Source organism: Equus caballus, chromosome 7 (genome assembly GCF_041296265.1).
Source record: "Equus caballus isolate H_3958 breed thoroughbred chromosome 7, TB-T2T, whole genome shotgun sequence".
In the NCBI taxonomy this organism is placed as follows: domain Eukaryota; kingdom Metazoa; phylum Chordata; class Mammalia; order Perissodactyla; family Equidae; genus Equus; species Equus caballus.
This window is the reverse complement of record NC_091690.1, coordinates 49,697,566-49,723,234: the sequence shown is the minus strand read 5'-3', so window position 1 is coordinate 49,723,234 and position 25,669 is coordinate 49,697,566. Positions and strand designations below refer to the sequence as shown.

At 42.7% G+C, this 25,669-nt stretch overlaps 2 protein-coding genes across 2 annotated transcripts in view; both read right to left on the bottom strand.

Moving 5' to 3' along the window:
• LOC100066418 (zinc finger protein 709) overlaps positions 1-24,444 on the bottom strand; it is a 100,625-nt gene extending 76,181 nt beyond the window's left edge. The window contains exon 1 of the mRNA XM_023646478.2: positions 24,101-24,444. Coding sequence (XP_023502246.1) covers positions 24,101-24,103 — 3 coding nt within the window. The 5' untranslated portion in view covers positions 24,104-24,444. The remainder of the gene's footprint in view (positions 1-24,100) is intronic.
• Positions 990-24,461, bottom strand: LOC102147835 (zinc finger protein 844). The gene is made up of 4 exons (XM_023646496.2): positions 24,301-24,461; positions 4,781-4,906; positions 4,521-4,581; positions 990-4,126 (listed from the first exon to the last, which is right to left on the bottom strand). Exons 2-4 carry the CDS (start codon positions 4,812-4,814, stop codon positions 2,836-2,838), a joined length of 1,386 nt encoding a protein of 461 aa, XP_023502264.1. The 5' UTR covers positions 4,815-4,906; positions 24,301-24,461; the 3' UTR covers positions 990-2,835.
• Positions 24,462-25,669: the final 1,208 nt, after the last annotated feature.

Here is a 25,669-nt window from a genome sequence, read left to right as displayed (position 1 = left end):
GAAACACTAGCATCAAGAGCATAGTGTCTGAGAAAGAAAGGCTTGACTGGCACAGTGGTCCTCTCTCTCCCTTGCTAGGTTTGTGTGGTCTCACAATTTACCTAAACTCAAAGCCCTCCATTGAGTCATAAAGGAGATATTGAAAATATTATGTAGGATGCTAAGAAGTGAATTGATGTATTTCAGTGAGGTACTTCATAGTAAACAGCGTCTAATTCACCATAGGAAATACATCAGTGTTTTGACTGTAAGTAGGAAAAGCAAACCTAGCAAAGCTGTTCCAGAGGAACGGGAGCTGGCTGCATCCACTGCAAGGCCAAGTCTTACCCTGCTGAAAAGTGTCCGACAGCTGGTTCATTAAAAGTACACAGTTTCCAAAACAAAACAGTATTTTGTCACCATAGAGGTAAAAATGATAAGGGATAAAAGTCAAACTCATAAAAATGATTGTTTTCCTTCTTCTTACTAAAATGACTGACTGGAACTTCTTAAAAATTAACTTCAGCTTCACGACACTGGTTTTGCCTTCTAGAAAACAATGATTATATTTTATCAAGGACAAAATGCTTACAAAGTTAGAATTAAGTTTACCTCCTCACAGCTGTCAGACAGAAAAGGACCTTCCTCCTTGAATAGGAATCAAATCAACAACCACTTGTCGAAACTCTTTTAGAAGTCCTTTTGAGCACCCTGTTACTGTCATACCTCAGTCCTTTATGCTTTGTGATCATTTTTATTAGAATTTGTTACATCCCTCTCTTTGACTACAGGTGCAACCATGCAGGTCACTGGCAAGAGGGCACTGAAAAAACCATGATTTTTAAGTTAGGGGTTCAGAATAAATTACAAATTAGTTTCATGACAAAAATATTAACTATAAAAGACTAAAAATTAAAGTTTGCCTGAGGAAAACATACCTGAATTTGTATGTACATTTGAAAATTACCTCATAATGTATAATGATTAAATGAATAAAATTGCAAAGTATATCTGAAAACCAATAATTAAAATGAATTTTAATATAATCTGAGAAAATAAAACCACAATGTTTATTAGTACAGAATGGTTTAGAAAACAGTTGACAAAATACATCAGTGAAACTACAGAAAGGTTCATTTCACACGGAAATGTACATAGTTTTAATGACATACAAACACTATTGAAAACATATTGAGGGAATATGGTCAGCTACAAGTAACAGGAAACACACACAGTCTTCCTGACGTGAGAAAGGTGATTGTTCTCACATGGAAGAACTGGGTCAAGGCAGCCGCTGCACAAGGCAGCAGAGAAACAAACTCCCAAGTACTTCTTTTGACTGCCCCATTGTAGATGTCATGGTAAATCAGGAAAAAATACTCATTAGCAGTATTAACAGCATAAGGTATTTCGTATACAAATTAGACCTTCTACAGACATCATCTAGAGAAGAGGGGAATCACAGAATACTCAAAATCACAAACTCTCAGTAAGCTTCCTGGTGGGCACAAGAGGCCTTGTAGAAAAAGCCTAACTTTAATTGCATCTTTGATGAGAAATTTGTGAAAACACCAGTGGAAAATACACCCCTAAGAAAATGGAAATCAGTCAGTGGTGGTTTTCAAGATACTCTTCCACAGAAAAGCAAAGAATCCAGAAAATGGGATTGAGGAAGATGTCCTCAAAGCTCCAATGGAACTGTCTCTCTCCCTGTGTGGTGGCTCCAGTATCTGACTAAGGCCTTGTTTGCTTCTGCCTTTGAAATCTCACGCAAGTGACATGGTTGGTGAATTCCAACATGAAAGTACAAAGGGCATGGATTCTTAAATATCTAGGTCTTAATATTAACCACTGACATGAGACAATAAAGGGGTGATATGTCCAGCTCTAGAATTTGTTGCCTTATCACAGGGCTCTACTTAATTCAAAGTCTATTCACCAAATACCAGTCACAAGGAAGAGCAAAGGCCCAAATGTGAAAAAAAAAATTCACAGCAAAGTATACTCTTTGACAAACTTGCCATAAATAAATTCTATTCCAAGTGTTCAATAGTGTGTAAAATAAAAATAGGCTCCTATACCCACCACCACATCAAAGGAGCTTTCTCTAAGAAAGTAGCCAAATGTATAAGGGACTGGGCATATCCAGGAACTGCAATACAAGGCCAGTAAGAAAATCTCAAAAAGTACAAACTGTCATTTTTCAATGGCCACTTCACACAGAACAATTGAGACATTATAAAAAAAATCACAGGGGCCGGCCCAGTGGTGCAGGGGTTAAGGGTGCATGTTCCGCTTCTGGCAGCCCTGGGTTCGCTGGTTCGGATCCCGGGTGCAGACATGGCACTACTTGGCACGTCATGCTGTGGTAGGCATCCCATGTATAAAGTAGAGGAAGATGGGCACGGATGTTAGCTCAGGGCCTCCTCAGCAAAAAGAGGAGGATTGGCAGCAGTTAGCTCAGGGCTAATCTTCCTCAAAAAAAAAAAAAAAAATTACAGAGAAAATATTATTAACTGACTTTAGGAAAAAGCACTACCTATTAATCTTACGTAGTATTGATGAAGGGTCACTTGCAGAACTCTCACCTCAGTATTCATTTCTGAAAGTAATTAACAAAAACCCACAATCCAATGTTGCACTTTAAGAGGCTTGGTAAACACAACATATTTATAACAACTCTTTCATGTTGAAAGTTTTCTAGAACATTATACACAAATTAATTTCCATCAAGCTTTCTCATATGAGTTACATTTATATTTCTTTTTGGTGGGAGTTTCACAGAGAAGAATATGGGCCAACTGAAGTCTTTCCAACCCTGTGTACATTCAAGAGGTTTTTATCACGTGAGTCCTTTCATGCCTTCAGAAAGAACTGGGATGACAAGTCTCTCCTACATTCCTTACATTTACATGCTTTTTCCTCTAGTGTGCATTCGTGCATATCCTCAAAAGTTTGCATGAGAAATAAAGGCTTTCCCACTTTCCTGACATTCACAGGCTTTCTTTCCAGTGTGACTTCTTCCATGTTTTCAAAGAGAACTGGAAGAGGCGAATGCTGTACCGGATTTTTTAAATTCATAAGATTTCTCCCCAGTGTGATTTCTTTCATGTCTTCGAAAAGAAGTGGAAGAAGTGAATGCTTTACTACATTTCTTACATTCATAGGGTTTCTCTCCAGTGTGAATTCTTTCATGTATTTGAAGATAACTGGAAGTAGTGAATGCTTTACTGCATTTTTTACATTTGTAGAGGTTCTCTCCAGTATGAGTGCTTTCATGTTTTTGAAGATAACTGAAACAAGTGAATGTTTTACTGCATTTTTTACACTTACAGAGTTTCTCTCCAGTATGAGTTCTTTCATGTAGCCGAAGAGAAGTGGAATAAGTGAATGCTGCACCGCATTTTTTACATTCATAAGGTTTCTCCCCAGTGTGATGTCTTCATGTCTTTGAAGAGAAGTGGAAGAAGTGAATGCTTCACTACATTTTTTATATTCATAGGGTTTCTGTCCAGTATGAGCTCTTTCATGTACTTGAAGAGACCTAGAAGAAGAGAATGCTTTACTACATTTCTTACACTCATAGGTTTTCTCTCCAGTATGAATTCTTTCATGAATTCGAAGGTAAGCGGAAATACTGAATGCTTTACTGCATTTTTTACATTCATAGGGTTTCTCTCCAGTGTGATGTCTTTCATGTTTTTGAAGATAACTGGAACAAGCGAATGCTTTACTGCATTTTTTACATTCATAGGATTTCTCTCCAGTATGAGTACTTTCATGATCTTGAAGAGATCTGGAAGAAGTGAATGCTTTACTGCATTTCTTACATTCATAGGGCTTCTCTCCAGTCTGAGCTATTTCATGCCTTCGAAGAGAACTGAGAAATGTGAAGGCTTTACCACATTCCTTACATTTACATCGCTTCTCTCCACATTTTTTATAGTCATGTTGTTTGTGTTCAGTGTGACATCTAACGTGCATTTTAAGGGATGAATGATGCATGAAGACTCTTCCACGTGCACTGCATTCCCATGGTTTAGCTCCTGTGGTTTTCTTGTTTAGATTGAGATTTGGAATAAAGTTGATGTTTTCTCCACACTGACTACCCTCTTCACTTCCACAGAGTCTCTCTACCATATGATTTCTGTAAGAAATAAGAAGCACATTATTAATTCTTATATTTAATTCATAACTTAGATTTTACATGTTATATTTATTACGATTCATAGGAAAAGTTTAGGTTTTCTGTCTTGTCTCTATTCTCAGAAATTGAATAATGAATGCTCTACAAGAGGCTTTCATATTACCAAAGCAGTGATGTGCCTTTATAGAGTTTATTGTTTCCAAGTGAAATATTTTGCAATAACTGATCCTCTACATCACATTTCAGAACACGTATTTGATGAAAATTTTCTAAGAACAGCTAAATTTGAAGCAAGGGTTATTTGTCTCCTTTGCATCTTTTTAAAATTTCATAACATACCAGAATTCTCACATTGCACAGTGCTTTCTATTGTGCTTTCCATTGTGTGACTCACCGCTGTTTTCTCTCCTGGTCTTTGTACTGATCTTCAATATCATGATCTTCCCATATTTTTCCTAAAATGAAGACCCAGAAAGATGATTCCAAAGTATTAGAAATTATAGAAGAAATTTTAGACTTAAGTCCACAATGAGCTATGACCACATCTAGCTTATTTACCAATATCCCCCACTTCCACATTCTACATCTTGGACCAGATGGGCCAGAAACACTTGTTCTCTCATTGGTGAAGTGCTGGAATGTCCTCATTCTTACCTACTGAGGCCAGGATCCTAAAGGTTTCCCACATCACATCTCTGTAGAGTTTCTTCTGTGAAGGATCCAGTAAAGCCCACTCCTCCAGAATGAAGTCACAGCCACGTCCTCAATGGCCACTGAGTCCTAAAACACCACAAATATGTGTAGGGCAGGATGCATAAGGCTGATAGCACTGGGGATCTATACTCCATAAGCACGAAGGTTGTGTATGATTCTGTCGTCTCCAGACATTTATTCTATGCTGCCATCATCAAAAACTCATTCATTTTCTGTACACATTTCTTCATGAATTTAACAGAATTCCAAACACATGGAAGTTATTTACACATTTTTACTGTGATCACATTACATCATATTTCTCTGTAGTGGCAGGATACAGAGGATACAAGGAAAGACAAAAATGAAACAAATATTATAATTTTGAGGCCGATTCCTTGTGAGAAAAACTCTTTCATCTCCTTCCTTATTACCCACCAGTTACAGCACTCCATGAGGTAGAGGGACAAACCTGCATGAGGTTTCAATGGATAAAAACATAGTGAAGAACTGGAAGCTTTTTTATCTACTCTCATCACCAAAAAGAGTGTCCAGGAGGCCTGTAGATATCAAACTTTTAATGAAACCCAGTTGCCCACATTGTCCTAAATTACTCCAGGCCATCATTACAAGTAAGCAGGTGCAGCTGGTTGAATGTAAATATTCTTGTGAGGAAGCATTGCTTTCAACTTGTGTAATATTTCTCATAGACTCACTCAGTTCTTCCTTCCTTTCTCTATATAGTTTGATGGGGCCAGAAAGTTATTTGGAACTTAGAGCTCAGACACAAGGAAGAAGACATGACAAATTATACCATAAAATTCCTATACTCATGTGCCTCAAGGCCACTTCCTGCCAATTTTTAGAACCAACAAAGAGATGAGAATGTGCAGAACAGCTCTTTCTAGAGAAACACTAACAGTGCACCTTGAGCCTTGCTGGCTTGAGGGGCAGGTTAAGAGCTACGGATTGCTTAATGAGTTCACTGAAGTTCACAATGGTTTGATAGTCAATTTGCCAGTGATTATCAAACATGTGAATGATTTCCTACAAAGAACATAAAATCTCCACTCTTCAACTTCATCAGGAAGTGTCTGCCACTCTCGATGATGCCCTGCCAACTTCTGATCCCACACTTAAGAAGCTTAGAAGCTGTCATTCTTGACCTCACAAGAAAATGAACAAACTTGAACTGAACAACTCTTCTTAGACCCAGGAGAGCCTTGAGGTCGTAGGGCAAACCAGTGTCCCCCCAAATTAGGAAAAAGATACAACAGATGGCATTTTGAAGTGCAACCAGATATTCTGTTCTTAACACAGCCTGTAGTAACAAAAAGTCTACTTCACCAGAGTCCAATGCAAAGCCAAAAAGAACAAAACAGACAAACACAATACCCGTGAAGCCTAGGACAACCCTCTTTCAGAAAAGGTTTACACAATGGGACTACCTGAAAGAAAAGAGAGAAACAGAAGAAACAAGGGAAGTAATAATCACCAAAATATCCTAAAATTAATGATAGCAAACAGCACATCCAGAAATCTCAGAGAACACTAACCATGATAAACTGCAATAGTGCACATCCCAGAACATCATATTCAAACTGGAGAAAAATCAGACAGAGAATGTATTGAGAAATGACAGAGAAGAAACACATCTTAGGTATAAAGAAACAAAGATTTGAATTAAACTGGACTTTTCAAAAACCATGCAGGCAGGAAGAGAATAGAGTGAAATATGTAAAGTTTTGAAAACAAAAAAAAGTCCCCTAGAATTCTCTGTCAAGAAAAATTCTTCAAGAATAAAGGAGAAATAAGGATTTTCTGAGATTTAAATTGAAGAAATTTTTCATGAGTACACCTACTTTGAATGTTTGAAAATTTATCAATAAGAACATAAATGATAAAGGCAGAGGTTTAGAAAAAGAAAAAAATCAAGGTAAAATATCGCTTATATTTCTTATAAATAATATAACAAATGTAGGATTCTTGGTTGATGGGTATTTTCTTTGTGCACTTTGACTATGTTATCTGTTGCCTTCTGACCTCCCTTTTCTCTGCTGAGACAACATTTGTTCATTTTACTGGGGTTTCCTGTAAGAGTTGGCTAATTTTTCAATTGCTGTTTTTCCCCCAGTGTATAGTTACTACATTCCTGTATCTTTGCATGTCTCATATTTTTGATGCAAACCACTCATTTTAGGTAATATGTTTTAGCAACTCTGGCTTCTGGTCTCCTTCCTACTTGCACTTTTTATTGTTATTAGCTTTGTTCAGTAACTGGGTGGATTATTCTAGTTAAGTCTGTATCCTCCACACAGAGAGAAACCTCTAATGCATCTCCTAGAATCCAGCATGGCTTTTGGGTGCATCTACCATCAGGAGACAGTGGGACTGGTAGGGCTCTCTTCCTCCATCACCGACACAGCCCATGGTTAAACTAGATTAACTGCTGGCTGATTGCTCTACTGTTTTCACCAATGTGAAATTCTGGCTCCTTTGTAGAAATATTTTCTCAGGTCACTGTTTGATATTTGTTCTGACCCTTGGTAGTATCCTCTCAGCACTCGAATTATCTGGTTCTTTCCAGAAACTAGTCAGCCTACACTCTAAGCAGTATCTTCACTACATACACAAATCTACTAATTGCCTTTCACCTCATTCTCCACATTTCTGACAGAATCATTTGACTTGAATTTTTCATGATCTTTTGCTGGGGTCAAGTTAACTTCTTTGGGAAGGAATTAAGAGCTTTGTGTTTTATGGCTGGCTCCTCTGCAGTGTTCAGGCAAAATCTCTGTTCCAGGACTCTGGAGCTGTGATGGGGACAACAGCAAGACTCACTCTGAATGACAATCCCAATTTAGGGATTGAAACATCAGTGCAGTGGAGAGACAGCAGCTAGAGATTCTCTTGATTGTCCCATGTTACAGCCACCTCATGAGCTGGGCAAGAGTGATCAGCGCCCAGCATTCTCAGCACAGCATGAGCACAGCAGAGCCTCCGCACCATGAGAAGGGGCTGGGTGCAAGAAGAGGGTCCCCAGTTTTCATGCGAACCAGTGAGGAGATTAAATTCAACAACAGGCAGCTGAGGGCAGGATGGGTAATGTTGAAGTCCTGCTCATTATAGGAAGAAGCCCTTGTTCTGGAAGCTGAGGGGGAGAGAGTCATGTCTTCTGGTTCTGGGTACAGTACTCTAGAGAGGAGAGCTTACTTCCTGAGCTGAAAGTTGGTAAGGAGTGGACATGGTTCAAATTCTGCACACTCTTTCCTTCTCACAAAAAACTTATTTTCTTGAATAGATGTTCCTCATTTGCCATTTGCCGTTAGGACAATTTCCAGAGGCTTTAAATGGTTGTTTTAAAACAATTTTCATCAGTTTCACTGGGGAGCGGGTCAGAGGATCTCCTCATATTAATATATCACACCAGTGCATTTAATACATTGCCCCTTTCAGTAAACTCTCTCCAGCTTGATATACAATGGCACTACAGGCTGTAATATCACTTCTCATTTTATAGAGACACAGAATTGAGAAAATTAACTTTTTATGGTTTGTTAAAATTTATCGCACACTTAAAAAAATTACTTAGACAACACATAGAGCTCTGGCTTCCTGTTAAAAATATATTAGTCATTTGATTATAAACGATTGTTAAAAAGAAAACCACAAGCCCAAAATGGAGTCACTTTTGTTATTCCCACAACACCAAGCCTGGGGTTAATATCTAACCTAACTGCAGCTTCACTCTTCCCCAAGAACATACATCATTCTGGGATCTTCTGGTCAGGACCAATGAGGTAATGTGCCACATGGGCCTCTCCATCCCCTAAAGGAAGATGAGGTCATCCACCTAATCAGACCTTTTTTCCCACAAAGGGAGATAACCTCATCTGAACGAATCCTTTTTTTCTCTTCATGACTTCCTTGTCCTGCCTTTAAAACCTTTCCCTTTCTGTACCCTTGGAGCTCCTCTCTACTTACTAGATGGGATGCTGCCTGATTCCTGTATTGCTCAATAAAGCCAAATAGATCTTTAAATTTACTCAGCTGAATTTTTATTTAACAGATTTGATGGCAGGATCAGGATCTGAAGCAAACTTCTGACAGCACTTGGGACAATGATCAACACAGGAGTGGTACCCATAACCCCTTTTTAGTTCTGTCTTTCCTGAGCCTTCCAAGGGCTGTGGATAAGTTCTCTTTCGCTCTGAGCTCCACTGTCTTTGCCTAAAGCTCCCAATCTCATCGCATTTCCAGTCAGTTCCCCATTTTTCTGGAATCACTAGTGCCACACTGGGAACTGCTGGTGGTTAAGACCACAAGGCCCCACTTCACTGGAAGCCCCACACTGGACTCTGTCCCTAGATTCCATGTGGCACCCCACTGGCAGTTCAGCCTGCAATCCTCATTTGTTTGGAATCCATGTTGGGAACTGCCGGTGGCAGCCCCAGTTTCCATCTGTTCGGCATCAGTCCACAGTCCCTGTGTGTTGAGGTCCATTGGTTCACTCCATCTCCTAGTCCCAGGTTCCATGTTGGAAACTGATGGTGTGCACTGGGCATTTTTCTTGGCCATTCGGCAGTAACATATTTTGTTTACTGCTGGTATGTTCAGGTGCATGAGTTTGTTTTTCTTCTTTTATGTAAATAAACATTATGGCTAAAGAGGATCTCAGGGACAGAAAGGCCATAAAAATTAGTAGGCATGGGTAGGGCATTTAAAGGCTGTTAGAGTGCTTGCCACCTAACGCAAAGGCTCCCATGTTAGGGTAAGTTGGTCATGGAATGGGTCAGACTGACACTAGATCACCCACCAACCTCAAGCAAATTTCCATGCAATGATGTGCACTTTGAAACATCACATATTCTCCACCCCAGAGGCACATCTCTTTTCTGATTTTGTCTCCAAGAAGCCTGAAGACTTAGCTAGAAGAAACAGAATCCATCAAATCTAAGAGCTAAGTGTGCCACCTTCAGAGACACCTGCTTATTTTATATCTAAGAACTGTGGTCCTGGAAGCTTGAATATCAACAAAAACGGCCAAATCTTAATAAGATCTTTTGTGTCCTGAGAGCTGGACTTGGTAGCCTTCAGGTTGCGGCCCCAACACAAGGCTGGGTAGAAGTGTGGGTTGCACCCCATGTGCAGCTAGATCAGGCTGGACAGAAACGTGGGTGATGCTCCATTTACAGCTAAGGGTCCCACCAAACTGCTGTCAGCTCTCAGGAAATAACAATGGTTATTATAAGGACTGTCCCAATTAGATAAGATCATTTAAGAAAGGCATTTAAAACAAGACTCAGTTACAAAAACGGATTGTTGAAAGTTTCATTTCAAAAATCTAATGAAAAATTAAAGATTGACATACCTAAAACAAAGACAATAAACAAAAGTTCTGACAGACACCACCATCTCTACCTTCAAAGGAAGGCCTCCACATAGGCCCTTCCAAATGCTGAGGGGACTCAGGGATTTTCTAGCAAATTACTACATTATTCCCTTAAACAGCCAATAGAAACTATAATTGAAATTAAGGAAAAACTTTGGGAAATTCTGGTAAATAGGAGAGCTATGCCGTCTACGTTAAACCCCACTTGGAGCCTGCAGATGGAATCCTGGGAGAACTGGCAAAAGCCGGCTTTGGGTGAGAATTCTCACCAGAGCCTGCTCTCCTGGATAGTGGTCTGTGGGGCCCAGTCAAGAGAGGGAAAAAATTAACACTGTCCCTTCCTTTTGAAATCCAAAACAATTGGTTATTGATCTCCTCTCTCCCAAAGACAGCTATTGCCTTCTTACTTCTCTTGTTTTATGTCCTGAACACCTGGCTTGGCTTTCTGCCTGCTGGAGACATGCAAGTTATTGGTTCTTTCCTGTGGCTATCTTTGGGAGTGACTCTAGACCTTATCAAGATAGTATCTTTTTGCTCCCTCCTTGGGGACACCTTGAGTCCAGGAGATTGTTTACTGTTGCCAGAAGTACTCACTGCTTGTCCCTGCTTATCCTGGCTGAAACCTGACCAACTCTCAGAGATAATGGCCCAGAGACCCACAGCCCAGGGCCTGAAGAGGGAGAGTCAGGGCCCACGATGACTGCAGTGATCACCGTGTCCCAGTCCCTCAGGCTGCTAGGATCACTCCCAGAAACACGCCCCTCACCACCTGCCCCTTCCTCACTTTGCTTTCCCATTGGAAGCTCAGTGCGGACAACAAAGGTCTGTGAGTCCTCACCCAGTCACCATCTCCGTTGCTGTGGTCTTCACTGTCTGGGATCCATCACTGCCTGAAGTCTCACCTGTGCACAGACCTCACATGGGTCAGCCCCATGGGCCATCCTCACCAAGGTCTTGATCACTGCCCTCCCTGGAACATTTGCTTATGGGGGGAGGAGGCCTTTGACCTCTGCCCCCAGGTCTCCAATGACAAAGACATCACCTTGGGGACCCAGGAAAGCACTGGAAGTTGTCACAAGGGCACACTGGGATGTGGCTTGGCTTATTTCTGCCTTTCCATTCAAGAAACAGTAGGTGTGACCTCCAACAAAGAAAAGGGGCACCAATTCCCGCACCTGTGCACTCCAGGAAAGGTGGAAACCCCTGCCATTTCTGCCACTTCCTTTGGCATGGTACCCATTGCATTCTGGGAACTACTTAAAGGGAGGGAGCCCATGACTGCAGAGGGTCTGCCTGAGATCACCATTTCCCACAGGCCTCAGGGACTAGAACTATGCAGGGTGATTCCTGTTCCAGAAAAAGTAAGCACTGGCGTTGGTGGGAGGGTTCCAAACTCACTGTGGAGGTGGGTTCTGAGGTGAGGGAGCTGGCTGTGGTCAGTGCATGAGCCACTGAAATGGCAGGATGGAATGTGTCCAAGATCTCAGGGACGGTGATTTAGGTACAGCTGGGTGCCTGAGGAACTTCCAGAGCTAGGACAAAGCAGGGCAATTCTTTTTGACATGATTGGTGGTATTGAGACTGTTGCCTGTTGGTGCAGGAGTGACATTTATGTGACAGTACTGTGTTCCAGGGGCCTGTGCATCATGACATGAATTCTGGGTTCTACCACTGCCTCACCTCACAGTCAACTGAGGCTGCAAATGTGAAAATATAGGAAATCTCATTTAAAATGGAGTCCAGAAGCCCTGAAGGGGTAGCTCTCACACACTACTACTCACCACATCTTGCAGACGCTAAATAGGAAAATGTGTCCCTCCTGTTCTCCAACAGAAGATGCTTACTTTACAGACCCCAGCAGGAGGAAGGAAGAATTTCTCCTTGCCCAGCAACAGCCCAGCCAATGAGAAATCACCACACTCAGCCATGTTACCACCCTGATCTCTCATTCTCCTTCAATGGACTTCTGTCCCAAACAGCCCCTGCCAGCTTCCAGCTTCCTCCTGTCCTCTATAAAAGCAAGCCTATCTGTTCTGTTCTCTCTATCTGCCTATGTTTCACCATAGTTTGCATGTCCTGAATTGTACTTCCTCTGCTATTCCTGAATAAACCTGTTTTACTGGTAAAATAAGTGGCTCTTTTGATTTTAAGGTCAACACAACAGAAAATTTGTGGTTGGACATGTGTTGCACTTAAACATTTTTCCCATCAAGGAGGCACAGAGCAACTTTTTTGTTTTTTTAAGACTGGCACCTGAGCTAACATCTGTTGCCAATCTTTCTTTTTCTTCTCCCCAAAGCCCCACCAAGTACATAGTTGTATATTCTAGTTGTGGGTCTTTCTGGTTGTGCTATGTGGGACACCGCCTGAGCACAGCTTGATGAGCAGTGCCATGTCTGCGCCCAGGATCCTAATCAGCGAAATCCCAGGCCACTGAAGTGGAGCACGCGAACTTAACCACTTGGCAATGGGGAGGGCCCCAAGCAATCTTGAAATGGGAAACTTTAGGGCTGGAAATGGCCTCAAGACCTGCTCTGGGAAGACATGATGTTGATGTCCAAGGATTAGATTAGGATGTTCCCAGGCGGAGCCCAGTGTGGAGATGTGTCAGGTGCAGCTTTATGTTCCAGACCACCGCATTCCCAGGGTATGACCCAGGAAACCTGCTGTCAACTCAAAGATGGAGGCCTGGAGCTCTATCAGTTTCTCACCAGTTATGTGAATGACATAAGGGCAGGTGGAACCCTAGAGGGAGTTTTCTAATTCAGACTGGGTACCAGGACAAGTCTATCATGGCCTAAGTCCTTCTTCCCCAGTCCTTCCACATTTTTCTAAAGAACCCAAGGTGGTGGAAGGAAGTGTGGTACACAACACAATCAAAGTTTAAGAGAGTTTAACTTTCTCCTAGCATGTGAAACATTTTTGTTGTTTTCTATTAATTGTTTTTAGCATATACACATACTACTTTAAGAGTAGTTGTGCGTTTTCAGAAACGTGTAGTCATACCACCATCAGGATGGAGAACACTCCATCACCCCAAAGGAACACTCTCATGGTGCCCATTTGTACTGCACCCTCCCAGCCTTAAGAACTGAACTGTTTTAGGTTCCCACACTATTGCCTTTTCCAGAATGTCATATGAGTGGAACACCATGTTGTCTTATGAGTCCTGTTTGGAAACTTTGTTTCCAAATATTTGTTAAAGAGCCTAATTACACAAACATTGCAGCATTCTTGTGAGGTTGAAATTTTTTATACCGCCCATTATGCCCTCAAAAATAAGAGATTTCACTGTTATAAGCTATGTGAATTTGGGTAAGAATTTATGCTTAACTTTCTTCATTTGTATAATGGGAGGAAGAATGGGGAAGGGGATCAAATGACACACTAATAATTATAGAATCACATAATTTCTCCACTGCTAAGAAACCATAAATTAGCACTGAAAAAAAAGGGAACAAGTTTCGATTTCCATTGTTACTTAATGAAACAAAAGCTATTTGAAGTTTTATGCCTTCTTCCGTAACATCTCCTGGTAATGTAAACATATGGAAATGATCCCTGAAAACAATAAAAATGGTCTTTGTTGGCTTTGCACATCATTGAAACAAAAACTTCCCAGCTACTTCTCTTATAAAAAGGCACAGAAATTTTCCCAGTTAGAGGATGTCAAATTTACCTCCTTTGCCACCACACAGGATATTACTCAAAACAATACTGTGCCTCTGTCTATAGGTCACCTTAATTATTCCTTGGATTATTACCCGCTAAATATTCATAGCTCTTTTTAACGTTTTAATCAGGAAATCACATTGAACTTGCACAGGTGTCATTCTACTCATAGGAAAACCCATGATGGGCTACAGTTGTGCAAATGACCAGACTCCTTCCTAGAACTGGGAGAAACTCTAAGATTTCATGGGGTACAAACTGTTCACTCAGTCTGAATAGCAGCAAAATGATATGCTGTATTAAAAAGCAATTTCAAGTCCTTTCAACTCATATTAATCAGAAACACAAATAACACAACTACCCATTATCCAAAGCAATGGAAGTTTTGAGTTCCAGATACCCATGTCTCTGGATCATGATGAAATAGCACATGCAGTAAAAGGTTTAACCATGGCTAAAATGAAGTTGAAACATGACTATGCCTTTATCTTTATGGGGAACCATTTCTGTCAATCGCAAGAATGCAAGACTCTAGGTATTGCTGTCCATCGTTTATATCCACACCCGAGCAGTTCCTCCAACAGTGTTTAAGACAAATTAGATGGTGGGAAAACAATGATCAATGATGACATCCTCACTCAGTGAGGCCCCTACCTACCATAGAGAAGATATACATCCATCAATGGATGAATGGATGCAGAGTTTTGGTATATATAAATATATAGACAATGGAGTATTATTCAGCCATAAAAAACAAGGAATTCCTACCATTTGTGAAAACATGGATGAAACTTAAGAGGCACTATGCAGATTGAAATAAGTTAGACAAAGACAAATACTTGGTGATCTCACTTATATCTGGAATCTAGAAAAAACAAAAGCAAAAAAGATCAGACTGTTGATTACCAGAGGTAGGAGGGGGCAGGCAATTGGAGGAAGGTGATCAAAAGGTATAAACTTCCAGTTATAAGATAAATAACTACTAGAGATGTAATGTATGACATGATTATAGCTAACACTGCTGTGTGATATATAGGAAAGCTGTTAAGAAAGAAAATCCTATGAGTTCTCATCACAGAGAGATTATTCTTTTCTTCTTTCCTCTTTTTATTGTGTCTATATGATAAGATGCATGTTAGCTGATCTACTGTGGTAAGCATTTCACTATGCGTGTAAATCAAACCATCATGCTGGACACCTTAAATTTATAGCCATGTATGTCAATTTTTTCTCAATAAAACTGGGGGGAAAAGGAGTCAGAGACTTCTAGTCCTGGTCTCTCGTACAAGGAGCTCAAAAGCTGGATTCCAGTCCTCAGAAGGAAAAAGCCAAAAAACTTGAAATCAACAACACTTCCATCAGAGAATTGAGGTCACAGGGTAAACCATTTTCTCCACAATTAGAGAAAATGCAGCCATTTAAAAATATACCCCAAATACTCTGTTCTTCACAAGCATGCCCTAAAAGTAATCTATTTCACAAGAGCATAACTGACTGGGATTTTCCTCCAGAGTCTAACTGACCTTTGGGGAGGGAAAGAGCCAACTTGAGTCTCTTCTAGCCTTTTCCGCTCTCAAAGGTGGCGCACATGTGAGGGTGATAGAATTTTTTTCACCTCCTAACATTATTTGGTCTCTGTTCCAATGCCACTTCTCCAACTCTACATCACCAAAGAGGCATCCATCAGTTCAATTTAATTCTAATACTATGTACCAAGAGTTCACGTCAGACTCCACAGGATAAGAGCTCAGTCCCACAAACTGCCCCTTCTTTAGATGTCAACCACAAAAGGGGTGCCCAGGCTGCCAGCATTTCTACTCAGCTGTCTACAAATTCACAGATTCCCTCCACACCTTATTACATTTGGTAATTTACTGAAATGATTCTGAGGACTCAGCAAACTGCTTTAATTACTATTATTGGTTTACTATAAAGCATACAACTCAAGAACAGACAAAGGCAGAGATGCATAGGACAAAGTAGGGCAGTGGTATGGGTGAGGGGAGTGGAGGTGGAGAGGGCTACAGAGATTCCCCATCCTGTGTGGACACTCCACCCTCCCAGCAGCTGGATGTGTTCACCACCCCAGAAACCCTCTGAATTCTGTCTTCAAGGGTTCTGATGGAAGTTTCATTACATGAGCACAATTTCTTAAATGAATGGCCATTGGTGGTTAACTCAGGCTCCAGCCCCTCTCCTCTACAGAGGCTCAGGGCTGGGACTGTAAGTTCCAAGCCTCTAATCAAGGCCTGGGGTTTCCAGTGTCCAACCCCCATCCTGAAACCATCTAGGAGCTGGCCAAGAGTTGCCTCATTAAAACAACAAAGACTCTGTCACCCTTATCACTCAAGTAATTCTGAGGGTTTCAAGAGGTTTTGCTAGATCCAATATCTTTCTTCTTATACCACAGAAGTCCAAGCCCAGAGACACAGGCTCACTAAAAGACTGACATCAAATCAATGGACTGCAGAATGCTTCCCCTCTGCCCTCACCTACCTCTACATCAACTGGGCTCTTGTTTAATATTAGTGGACTACACTGAAAAAATTAGATGTTTTCCAGTAAGATCAGGAGCAAGGCAAGGCTGTCCCCTCTCACTACTCCTAGCAAACCTTGTACCAGAATTCTTAGCTAATGCAATTAAACATGAAAAGTAAATAAAAGGTACACAAATCAGGAGGCAGGAAATTAAACTACCTTTGTGGCACAAGATTGTCAAGGGAGAAAATCTCAGAGAATCCCTAATAACATAGAAACCCCTTGAACTAAGAAGAGTGTAGAGGACAGTTGAATAGACAAAGTAGTTGTTAACAGACAAAAGTCAGTTGTTTGCTATAGGTCGACACAGTTATAATGAACATCTTTGACAACAGACCTAAGACAAATCAAGGAAAATGTAGTCTTTTCAACAAATTCTGCCAGAAAATCTGGCCATCCACTGGCCAGCAACAAGAGAATCTAGACACAGATTTGATAAATTTCACCAAAATTAACTATAGATCTTAATATTAAATGTAAAACCACAACAGTGCTAAAATATAGTGGAAAATCTACACGATCTTGGGTTTGGTCATTAGTTCTCAGATACAACACCAAAAGCAAGATTCAAGATAGAAAAAAATAAGTTTGACTTCATTAAAATGGAAAACCTCTGCTCAGTGAAACACAGTGTTAAGCGGTCAAAACACAAGTAACAGACTGACAGATAAGCTTTGGAAATCACTTATCTGATAAAGAACTGGTAACCAAAAAGTCCAAAAAACTCCAGAATCTCAACAAAAAGAAGACAATCAACCCAGTTAAAAATGGGCAAAAGATCTGAAGACACACTTCAACAATGACATACAGATGGTAAATAAGCACATGAAAAGATGCTCAAAATCATATTATCACTAGGAAATTATAAATAAAAGAATGAGATATCACCAGACACTTATTAGAATGGCTGAAATTAAAACAGTGAGAACAGCGAAAGGTGATGAAGATGGAGAGCACCAGGAACCCTCACTCACTGCTGGTGGGAACGGAGAATGGAATGCCTAGTCTGGAAAAAAGACAGTTTCTTAACCTAAGCCTACTCTTACCATACGATACAGCCATCACGTTCTTTGAACTTACCCAAATGAGCTGAAAACAGATATTCACAAACACCCCTGCACATGAATGTTTACAGGAGCTTTATGCATTATTGTCAAGACCTAGATGTAACCAAGATAATTTCAATCGGTGAAAGGATAAACAATCATGGGTACATCCATAGGATAAAACATTTCCAACTGGCCCAAATTACGGACCTTTACTTCAGTAATTTATCTATTGTTTCCTTTCTCCTATCTTTCCTGTTTCATTTTCTTCCTCATGGGATACACTTCAGGGGAGGGGATTCCTCTCTATCCCGGTATTTATAAATTTTTTTCCACTCAAGAGACTCAAAACAGTGCCATCAGGGTTAGGGGCCTACCCATGACACTGCTTTATAGGGTTTAAACCCTGGGCTTAAGTCAAGTTTGAACTAATACATTGTGCCACAGGGGTGCAATGGGTGTTGTCCCCTACAACCCTGAAGGCCAGGACCTTCATGGCAGTAGAGGCAGGGGCAGCAGCAGAGGTACTGAAGGGTGATGGGAAGCCCGCTGTTATCAGGAGTGTGGGCTCAGCTCACCACCTACAGCTTGTCTTTCTTTTAAATGACTGCTTTTTCAGCAGTGACCATCTGATGGACCCACCTCCTGCAAAGCTTATAGTCCCTGTCTACCACCCTCATCCCTGGATTATGCCAGGCCAACACAGCTTGTCACAGGTTAAGTCTAACACACAGATAAATCCCACCAAAAACACTGACCCAGCATTCATTTAAGGAGGCCCCAAATTCATAGTACTGCTCCCAAATACCTATAAATTTTTCAAACTGCCCACTCTGGTCAGCTGAACCTAGAACTGGGGCTTGGTAAGGTCAACAGTGTGACACAGGGCAGCACAGCTCTCAGCACGAGCTCCCCAGCAAGCAGCAGCCCACAGTGCATGCCGCCACCAGGCAGCAGAGCAGGGGAGCAAGGCACAGCAAGAGCAGACCCACGGGTGGGGTCATGTCTGGACATGCTGCTCAGGGCGCCAACTGTTATGGTCCCTGCAGAGGGGTGGTTCCCTTGTCGAGACTGATGCCAGGGTGGCACACACAGACATACACACACAGGGTAGGAAAAGGCTTAGGACTCATATAATAATGTCTGAGGGGAGGGCAGGGCCAGCCTCTCAAGCAGCTCTGACAGGGCTCAGAAAGCAAGGAATGGAGCCTGGCCTGGGGCTTCAGTGGGCCTGGGGGTGGGCCCGGGGCAAGAGCTCTGCACACAGGCAGGGGCTGGGGTGGTGGAATCTCCTGCCTGCTCTAGAGTAGAGAGCACCCAGGCTTCCTCCTCAGCTTGTCCAGGTGGGGGCACAAGGGGAAGTGGGTGGGTGAGGCTTAACCTGTGAGCAGTCACCCAAAAATGTGGAGTCTGACTGTTCATTATAACGACAAAGCAGGTAAGAAAAATATGCATTGTTGATTTATTTAGATAAAGAAACACTAATAGGAGGCTCAAAAATGATCAAAGCTTGTATCTGGGTTTTACTTTAGCAAAAGTACAGGAGGGGACCAGCATATGTTGCCAGTGAATCTTCTTAAGCTAGACTTTGCTGTCTTACAGAATTATTTTTAAAAAACAGAGAAGTTTATATTCTTTAATTTTAATTCTCGTAATAGGAAACTGATCTAGGATTTAATGATTTTGTAGATCTAGATCATCTAGATTTTGTAACTGTTACAAAAGTGTAAATCATAGAAAATAAATTTTTCAAGTCTTTTTCTAACTAAAAGGACCTGCAGCATCCTAGTTTGTCCTTCCCGTACATCTCTCACTGGGGGCATTTTCAGTAATAAGCGGCATATTACAATGCAATCAAAGTTTGAGTTTAAATCTTTAACTGTATTGGGTTTTCAAAGATATACAGAGGCTTTCAGAAGTTTTCCTCACACCTATTAAAATAGAATTTAATTGCTTTACTATTTTAAATTAATCTGTTCTCTAGAGACATGTGCCGGAGTCCAGCTCCAGCAGAGTCCAGGTTCCTGAGGGATGAACGGCGTCGGCGAAGGGAAGGGAATGAGACTGCACGCCAAGTTGGTGGAAGCAAGTCTGAAGTCTTTATTGTCAAGCGTGTGTTTATATATATTTTGAGGATTACATAAGCGTTTGGGGTACATCTATTTTCTCCCCTGAAGTAGCTTGATTTTTCCCCATGATATCATTTTACTTCTTTAATTTATCTGCGTCATCAGCAGTTTCTAAATGTTACTTCCCTTATTCAGTCCTGGGAAAGAGCTGTTCTTTTCATTTTCTGGGTAAGTGCAGTTAATATTTATAGATCTCTACAGTATTCTTTGCAGGGGGCGAGACTCGGGTTATGCTGGAGGATGGAACAAGCCTTGGGGCAAAGGTAAGCCACGGTACGTTTAGACCAGGCACATACAGGTCCCCACATCCTCTTATATAACTCCCACACTGAGACATTTGACCCTTTAACCCTCTTTTCATCTATTTCTTTCCAGCGCCCCGACGTGTCATAATAGTCCCATCTGTATTTCCTATTTACTTCGAACAGCCATTGTTCCATAGAGTGGATGTAGGTGGCGTAGGTGTGGGAGGTAACCTCTGCATAGCCCTGTTCCCTGGGAGGGGGCTACCATCAGCGTCCTTCTACCTTAATGGCCCGGGGTATTTCTCTGCCTGTAATGACTATAGGGGAAGGCACGGGGATAGGCCCATATTTGTTTGGGAAGGGTCTTCCCCGATATCCCAGCTGAATGACCCTCTTTCTGTGGCAGGGCCCTCGGGATGTTGAAGGAGTGTTAGTCAGAAGAGGGTCTTTCTTGTATATTACAGTGGGATTTTCCTTTCCCAGCAGATTCCCCTGGGTAAGCACAAGCGTCATGAGGAGAACCAATACAGCAACTAGTAACAGCAGTTTGAGCAAGGAGGACCCTCGGCTGTTCCTGCAGGGGTTGCTTTGCAACTCCCGTGCTTCGTGTGCCCCGACTGTGTCACTGGGCTGCAGTGGTTGCAGGACGGTGTCTGGCAGACATGCACAAAAGAAAACTGATCAAAAAATTTCTTAAATTTCTTACTTTCCTCACATTCCATCGTTTAATCAACTTACAGTCTCAGGGCCCGAGTGCCAAGGGAAACGAGAGCCAAAAGGTTGCCCTAGTCCATCGATAAAGGAATCCAAAGGAAAGAAACACCAACACTGGAATCAGCTCAGATGAGCAGCCTGCTTCCCACAGGACAGAAGGAAAGCCATGGTCAGAAGTTCTGTGTTCCTGACTCTCCTGGTGGAGACAGAACCCTGGAGGGGGTCAGTCCCTGGAGAAGGAGGGGAGGGCACCTGAGCAGCCACAGGAAGGAGCTCTGGGAGCCCCACACATCCTCCTCTCCCAGGGAACAATTGTTGCACATGCTCCCTCTCTCAGGCTCCATTCTCACAGTGAGGAAACTCAGCTGGATCCAGTTTAAGGTTCTGACCCAAATGGACCCCAGATTAATGGGCCCTCATCCAGGACACAGAGCTCCTGACTCTCACAGACTTTCTCAACGTAAACAAATTACTCTCTGAGTGCACCTACACTGTGGATGCAAAACTCCAAATACGTCTAGAAACAGGCCCAAGGAACCACAGCTACCACCTCAGAAAGGGCATCACTCCCCACCCCATGAGCACGTGCACCCCCAGCTTTCCAGGGCTCTGTAGCTCCTCTGAGGACAAAGGCTCCTTCCATGGGGGTGTGAGCAGTAGGACACCTGCAGGGGGAGGCTTCCCAGGAAGAACAACTGGGCCTGCAAGGCCTTCCCTCTGCAGGTTCAAGGGGGCCTTAGCTTAGACTTTCCGCCCTCAGTCCTCTGCCCCGACTGGAGGTTTTTGGACCACCACTGATATTTTAAACGACAAAAACCCAGTGTTTAAATAATCCAGCTAAAACACTCCAACCAGTGTTTATGTGGAAATGAGGGAAGAAAACTGTATGGCATTTTGCTGACTCAACAAGAAACCCCACAAGAATGTGTTGCATTCTGGAGGAAAAAAAGATATTAATATAGTATTATTTCCACGACACGTAATTTTCTCACAAACTATTAATCCTACTTGAACACTTCAGGTCTGCAAGTCTAAGCCCTGGAAATCTATTTGTACTTACTCAAAATGAAAGAACAGACCTCAGAATATTACTACCCACGACGGGAGAGGAAAAAAGGAAAGAAGAATTTAGTACGTGCAATGTAAAACTGGAATATTTCATTTTTTCTGAAATTCACCCCTTTCTTGTCTCTTTCAAAATATTTTATGTTGTCTTTCAATTTGTACTGAATAAATAAATTTTTATTCATTGAAAAACTGAGAGTGAAATAAAGTGAATGAATATTTTAAAGGTGACTAATTCAGGTAGGGACAGTGCTGACAGGACAGATCATCCTGAAAAGTTTCTCAAGTGAAACCTCTACCCAGAGGACTTCCCCTAGGATGTCTGTGCCCAGAAAGACCCTGGGAGTAGAGGCAGGAGGAGTTCACGCAACATAGTTCCAGGTGGTTATGATGTGGATCAAGACTACCCCAGGGAGAGAAGCCCAAGGCATTCTGGCCTACATACTGATCCATATCATCCTCCAGGAAGTATAGGAGGTCTTGACCTGATTCGTATCCAAAGTTATACGACCACTCGATAACCAGACCCCACCTCCATTTTAATGACTTTACTACATGATCTTTCCTTTGTTTTGCAAAGAAATAACTCACATATCTATGCCTTATAAATTTAGCCCTACCCTCAACCCATGGCAGCTCTTACTGTTCATGGGTCCTGTCCCCATGCTAGTTTCTGAATAAAGGAGCACTACTACCAGACCTTGAGAATCCAAGAAATCTCTTTCGACTCCTCGGCTCACTGAGCCCCATCATTTCTTCTGGTGCCCTGTACAGGGATCTTGCTTCACTGGCTTGTGAGCTGAAGTTCTGGTAAGTGCACTTTTCTTCCTTGTGCCTTCCTCTCTTTCAAGGATGGATCTAATTCACTTATTCATCGGGAGCCTTCTCGGACAGCTGTATGAATCCAAGTTTGCTCCTGTGGCTACTCTATGGGGCAAACTATGGCATTCAGCCCGAAGAGAATCAGTACCTCAAGCCTAACGGTGATGAAGAATGAATTAACCCTATTCCTTCCTAATCCTATCTCTAATATATAAGTTTTACATGGGCACGAGTCAACCACTTAAGTCATTAGCACAGTCGCCAACCTCCAAGACTCCTGGCAGGTTTCTTTTCCTAGCTGGATTGGTATACCTCCCGATGGCTCCTGACCACACTCTGAACCAAGGGAAAGTCCCAGCTGGGACTCCAGTTCAAGCAAAGTACCAAACTCTAACCTTTGGTTGAGTATGGGAACCCCTTCTTGGGAGAATGGCTCCAGGATGCAATTGGGTAGAATGTCCCCCAGACCAGCATAAAATTCTCCTCTGTTTTTCTCTATTATTTTGTCTCTGGGACCACTCACCAGGCACCTAGTACTGCCACGCATAATAGGAATGATATCCAAGGGATGCAATGCCGGGAGACGCCCCCATCACCCCTTGCTATAGGAACCCCACAGGCCAAAGGGCAGGACGCTGCCCTAGGGTCGGGGGATTTTCAAGGTAATGGCCTCTTTTCTTTTATCTCTCTTCTTTTGTTTTTTTGCTTCTTAGGACCATGGGAGCTTCTAATTCCATTCGTAAGGACTTACCTTTGGGTTGCCTTTTAAATAACTGGGCAAAAGATCTACAGATCTACAAGACCTAAAGAAAAAGAGGCATCTTTTACTGTAATACTATTTGACCTCAATATACTCTGAATGAGGAAAAATGGCCCATGAATAGCACCGTAAATTTTAATATTATTTTTCAACTAGACTTACTTTGCCACGACCTGGGAAAATGGTCCGAAATCCCTTATATTCAAGCATTCATGGCCCTATATCAAGATCCTGAACTCAGAGCGGGTTGTTGCATGTGTCTAGCTTCCCCCACTAAAGTACAAAAACCTACCCCTGATATATTAGATGACGACTGCCTTGTTAGACCTCTTCCTAAGGCCCCTGCAGCTCGTGCTGAATTAATCTCTCCGGAGGACTCAAAGACCAGAATACCCGTCCCCACCAGGAGGAACCTAAAATTGAGTCCTCAATCCGCACAAGTCCCGCAGATCATACGAGCAGTGGGCCCTCTTATAATCCCGGATATTTCCCCCTCGAGAGGTAGCAAATGGGGAAATGGGGATCATTGGAGTCCATGTGCCATTTTCAACGTCCAATATGGCTCAACTAAAAACACAATTGGGTAGCTATTCAGAAAATCCTTACAATTTATTGATGGCTTTCAACAACCGCACCATGTGGGGAGACGCGGAGCTGCGAGCGCAGAGGTGCCCAGAGACGCTCCGGCCCAAGCCGCCGCGCGCAGGGACCACAGGACGCCCGGGGCCCGGCTGCCGACCCCGCCCCCACGCTGCGGCCGGAGGAGCCTGAGGGCCGAGCGGCGCCACCGCGGACTCGGGGCCGCAGACCCCGGAGGGGACCGCGGGAGGCCGGGCCCGCCCCGCCGCTTCCCACCAGCCCCTCCTCCTGCGTCCTCACCCCGAGGTCGCACACTCACCATTTCTAGGGCTCCCGAACCCCTGAGTCCTTCCTATGACCCCCACGGTCAGTGCAGGTCACAGCGACAGAGGCTGAAGCAGAGTCACCAGGGACCGTTAACAGCAGGCAGCAATGGACCCCGAGCACGAATGAAGAAGGAAAGTCTCGATGGGTCAGACACTCCTCCCCCTCATCTTGACTCCAGACCCAAAACCTCACCATTTCTAGGTTTCCTGGGTCCCCCAGTGTCTTTCCTTTGACTCTCGAGGTCGCTACACGTCATAACTGGACAGAACAGGCGGCAGAGTCACGGGGAACCTTTAACGGCGGGGAGACACGGTCCCCAGCGCCGCTGGAGCAAGTGCAACTTCCGGCGGATTGGGGCCCTTCGCCCCACCCACCAGCCCCGCTTCCGCCTCTGATTGGACAGTTGCAAAGACTTCCCCCCCCCACCTTGTGTCTGAGTGACAGCCGCCTGAGTTTAGGTGTCTGAGCAGAATGCCGGTCAGAACTCGTCATCTGCACGAACATTTGCGTTGAAAGGGAGCGCTGGGAGGGTACTCCTGGATTTGTGGTCCTGTTTTATAAACACACAACTGAAAGTCACCTCACCATATGCAATACTTAGATTTGTATTTTGATGTTTGTTGACAACTGGAGTCTGACAAATTTTTGCCAGATATGTAGACAGGCACAGATACTGTGACTAGGGAACTGGGCAAAGAAAGAGGTATCAAATATCTGATAAAAACTAACATTATCTGTTGAGCGTCTACAGAGGGAAAGTTTCTGGAAGAGCCTAACCACAGAAAATTCCCACAAGCAAGCTAGCTGGTGCCACTTGCAGCCGCCTCAAACCGTTCTTAAGTGAACTAAACTGAATGTGCCTATTAAAATCTTATTAGCATTTTAAATTCTCCTCCTCTGGGAGGGACCAAGCAGCCATTTCTAGATCATGAGATGTATGTAGTAGCATGTGTAGACGCTACCCATGAGCCTTAAAGGAACATGACTGTTAGGCAATAAACCATTATCTCCCACCTTTTCCTTAACTGAATATTCATGAACTGTACTATGATCTAACAATGAAAGGATCCCCAAACCCTTGTTTGGGGAGGCGCTGCTTTGGGCGAGATGCCTGGTGTTCTACATTGCTTGTGTAAGTGAACCTTTATTCACCTACTTTGGCCTTGGTTGTGCTTTTTGGTTCCACAATCACCAAGAAGTAACCCATTGAGTTAGGTTACAACATCAGGGATGCATCTTTCCGACAAGTCAGTCAGATTCAGAAGGAAAGTATTGGGAGTAAAAACCATCATTTCAGAAGGAGTGACTTCTGAGTATTCAGAATGTATTGAGAAAACGTTTCTGACGTAAAAAAAATTGTATCCCATGGAAAACATAAGAAGGGATACTTTTTCACTGGTGGTGAAATCAGTCTCTGTGGCCATGACCCACAACTTACCTGTGGTTACACTATTTAATCGGTCTGGAATGAGACATCATAAAATTGGGTTTTATCTCAATAATCTTCTCACTGATGGGTGAGTCTAAGACACTAGACAGTAACATTCATTCCAACAGAGAA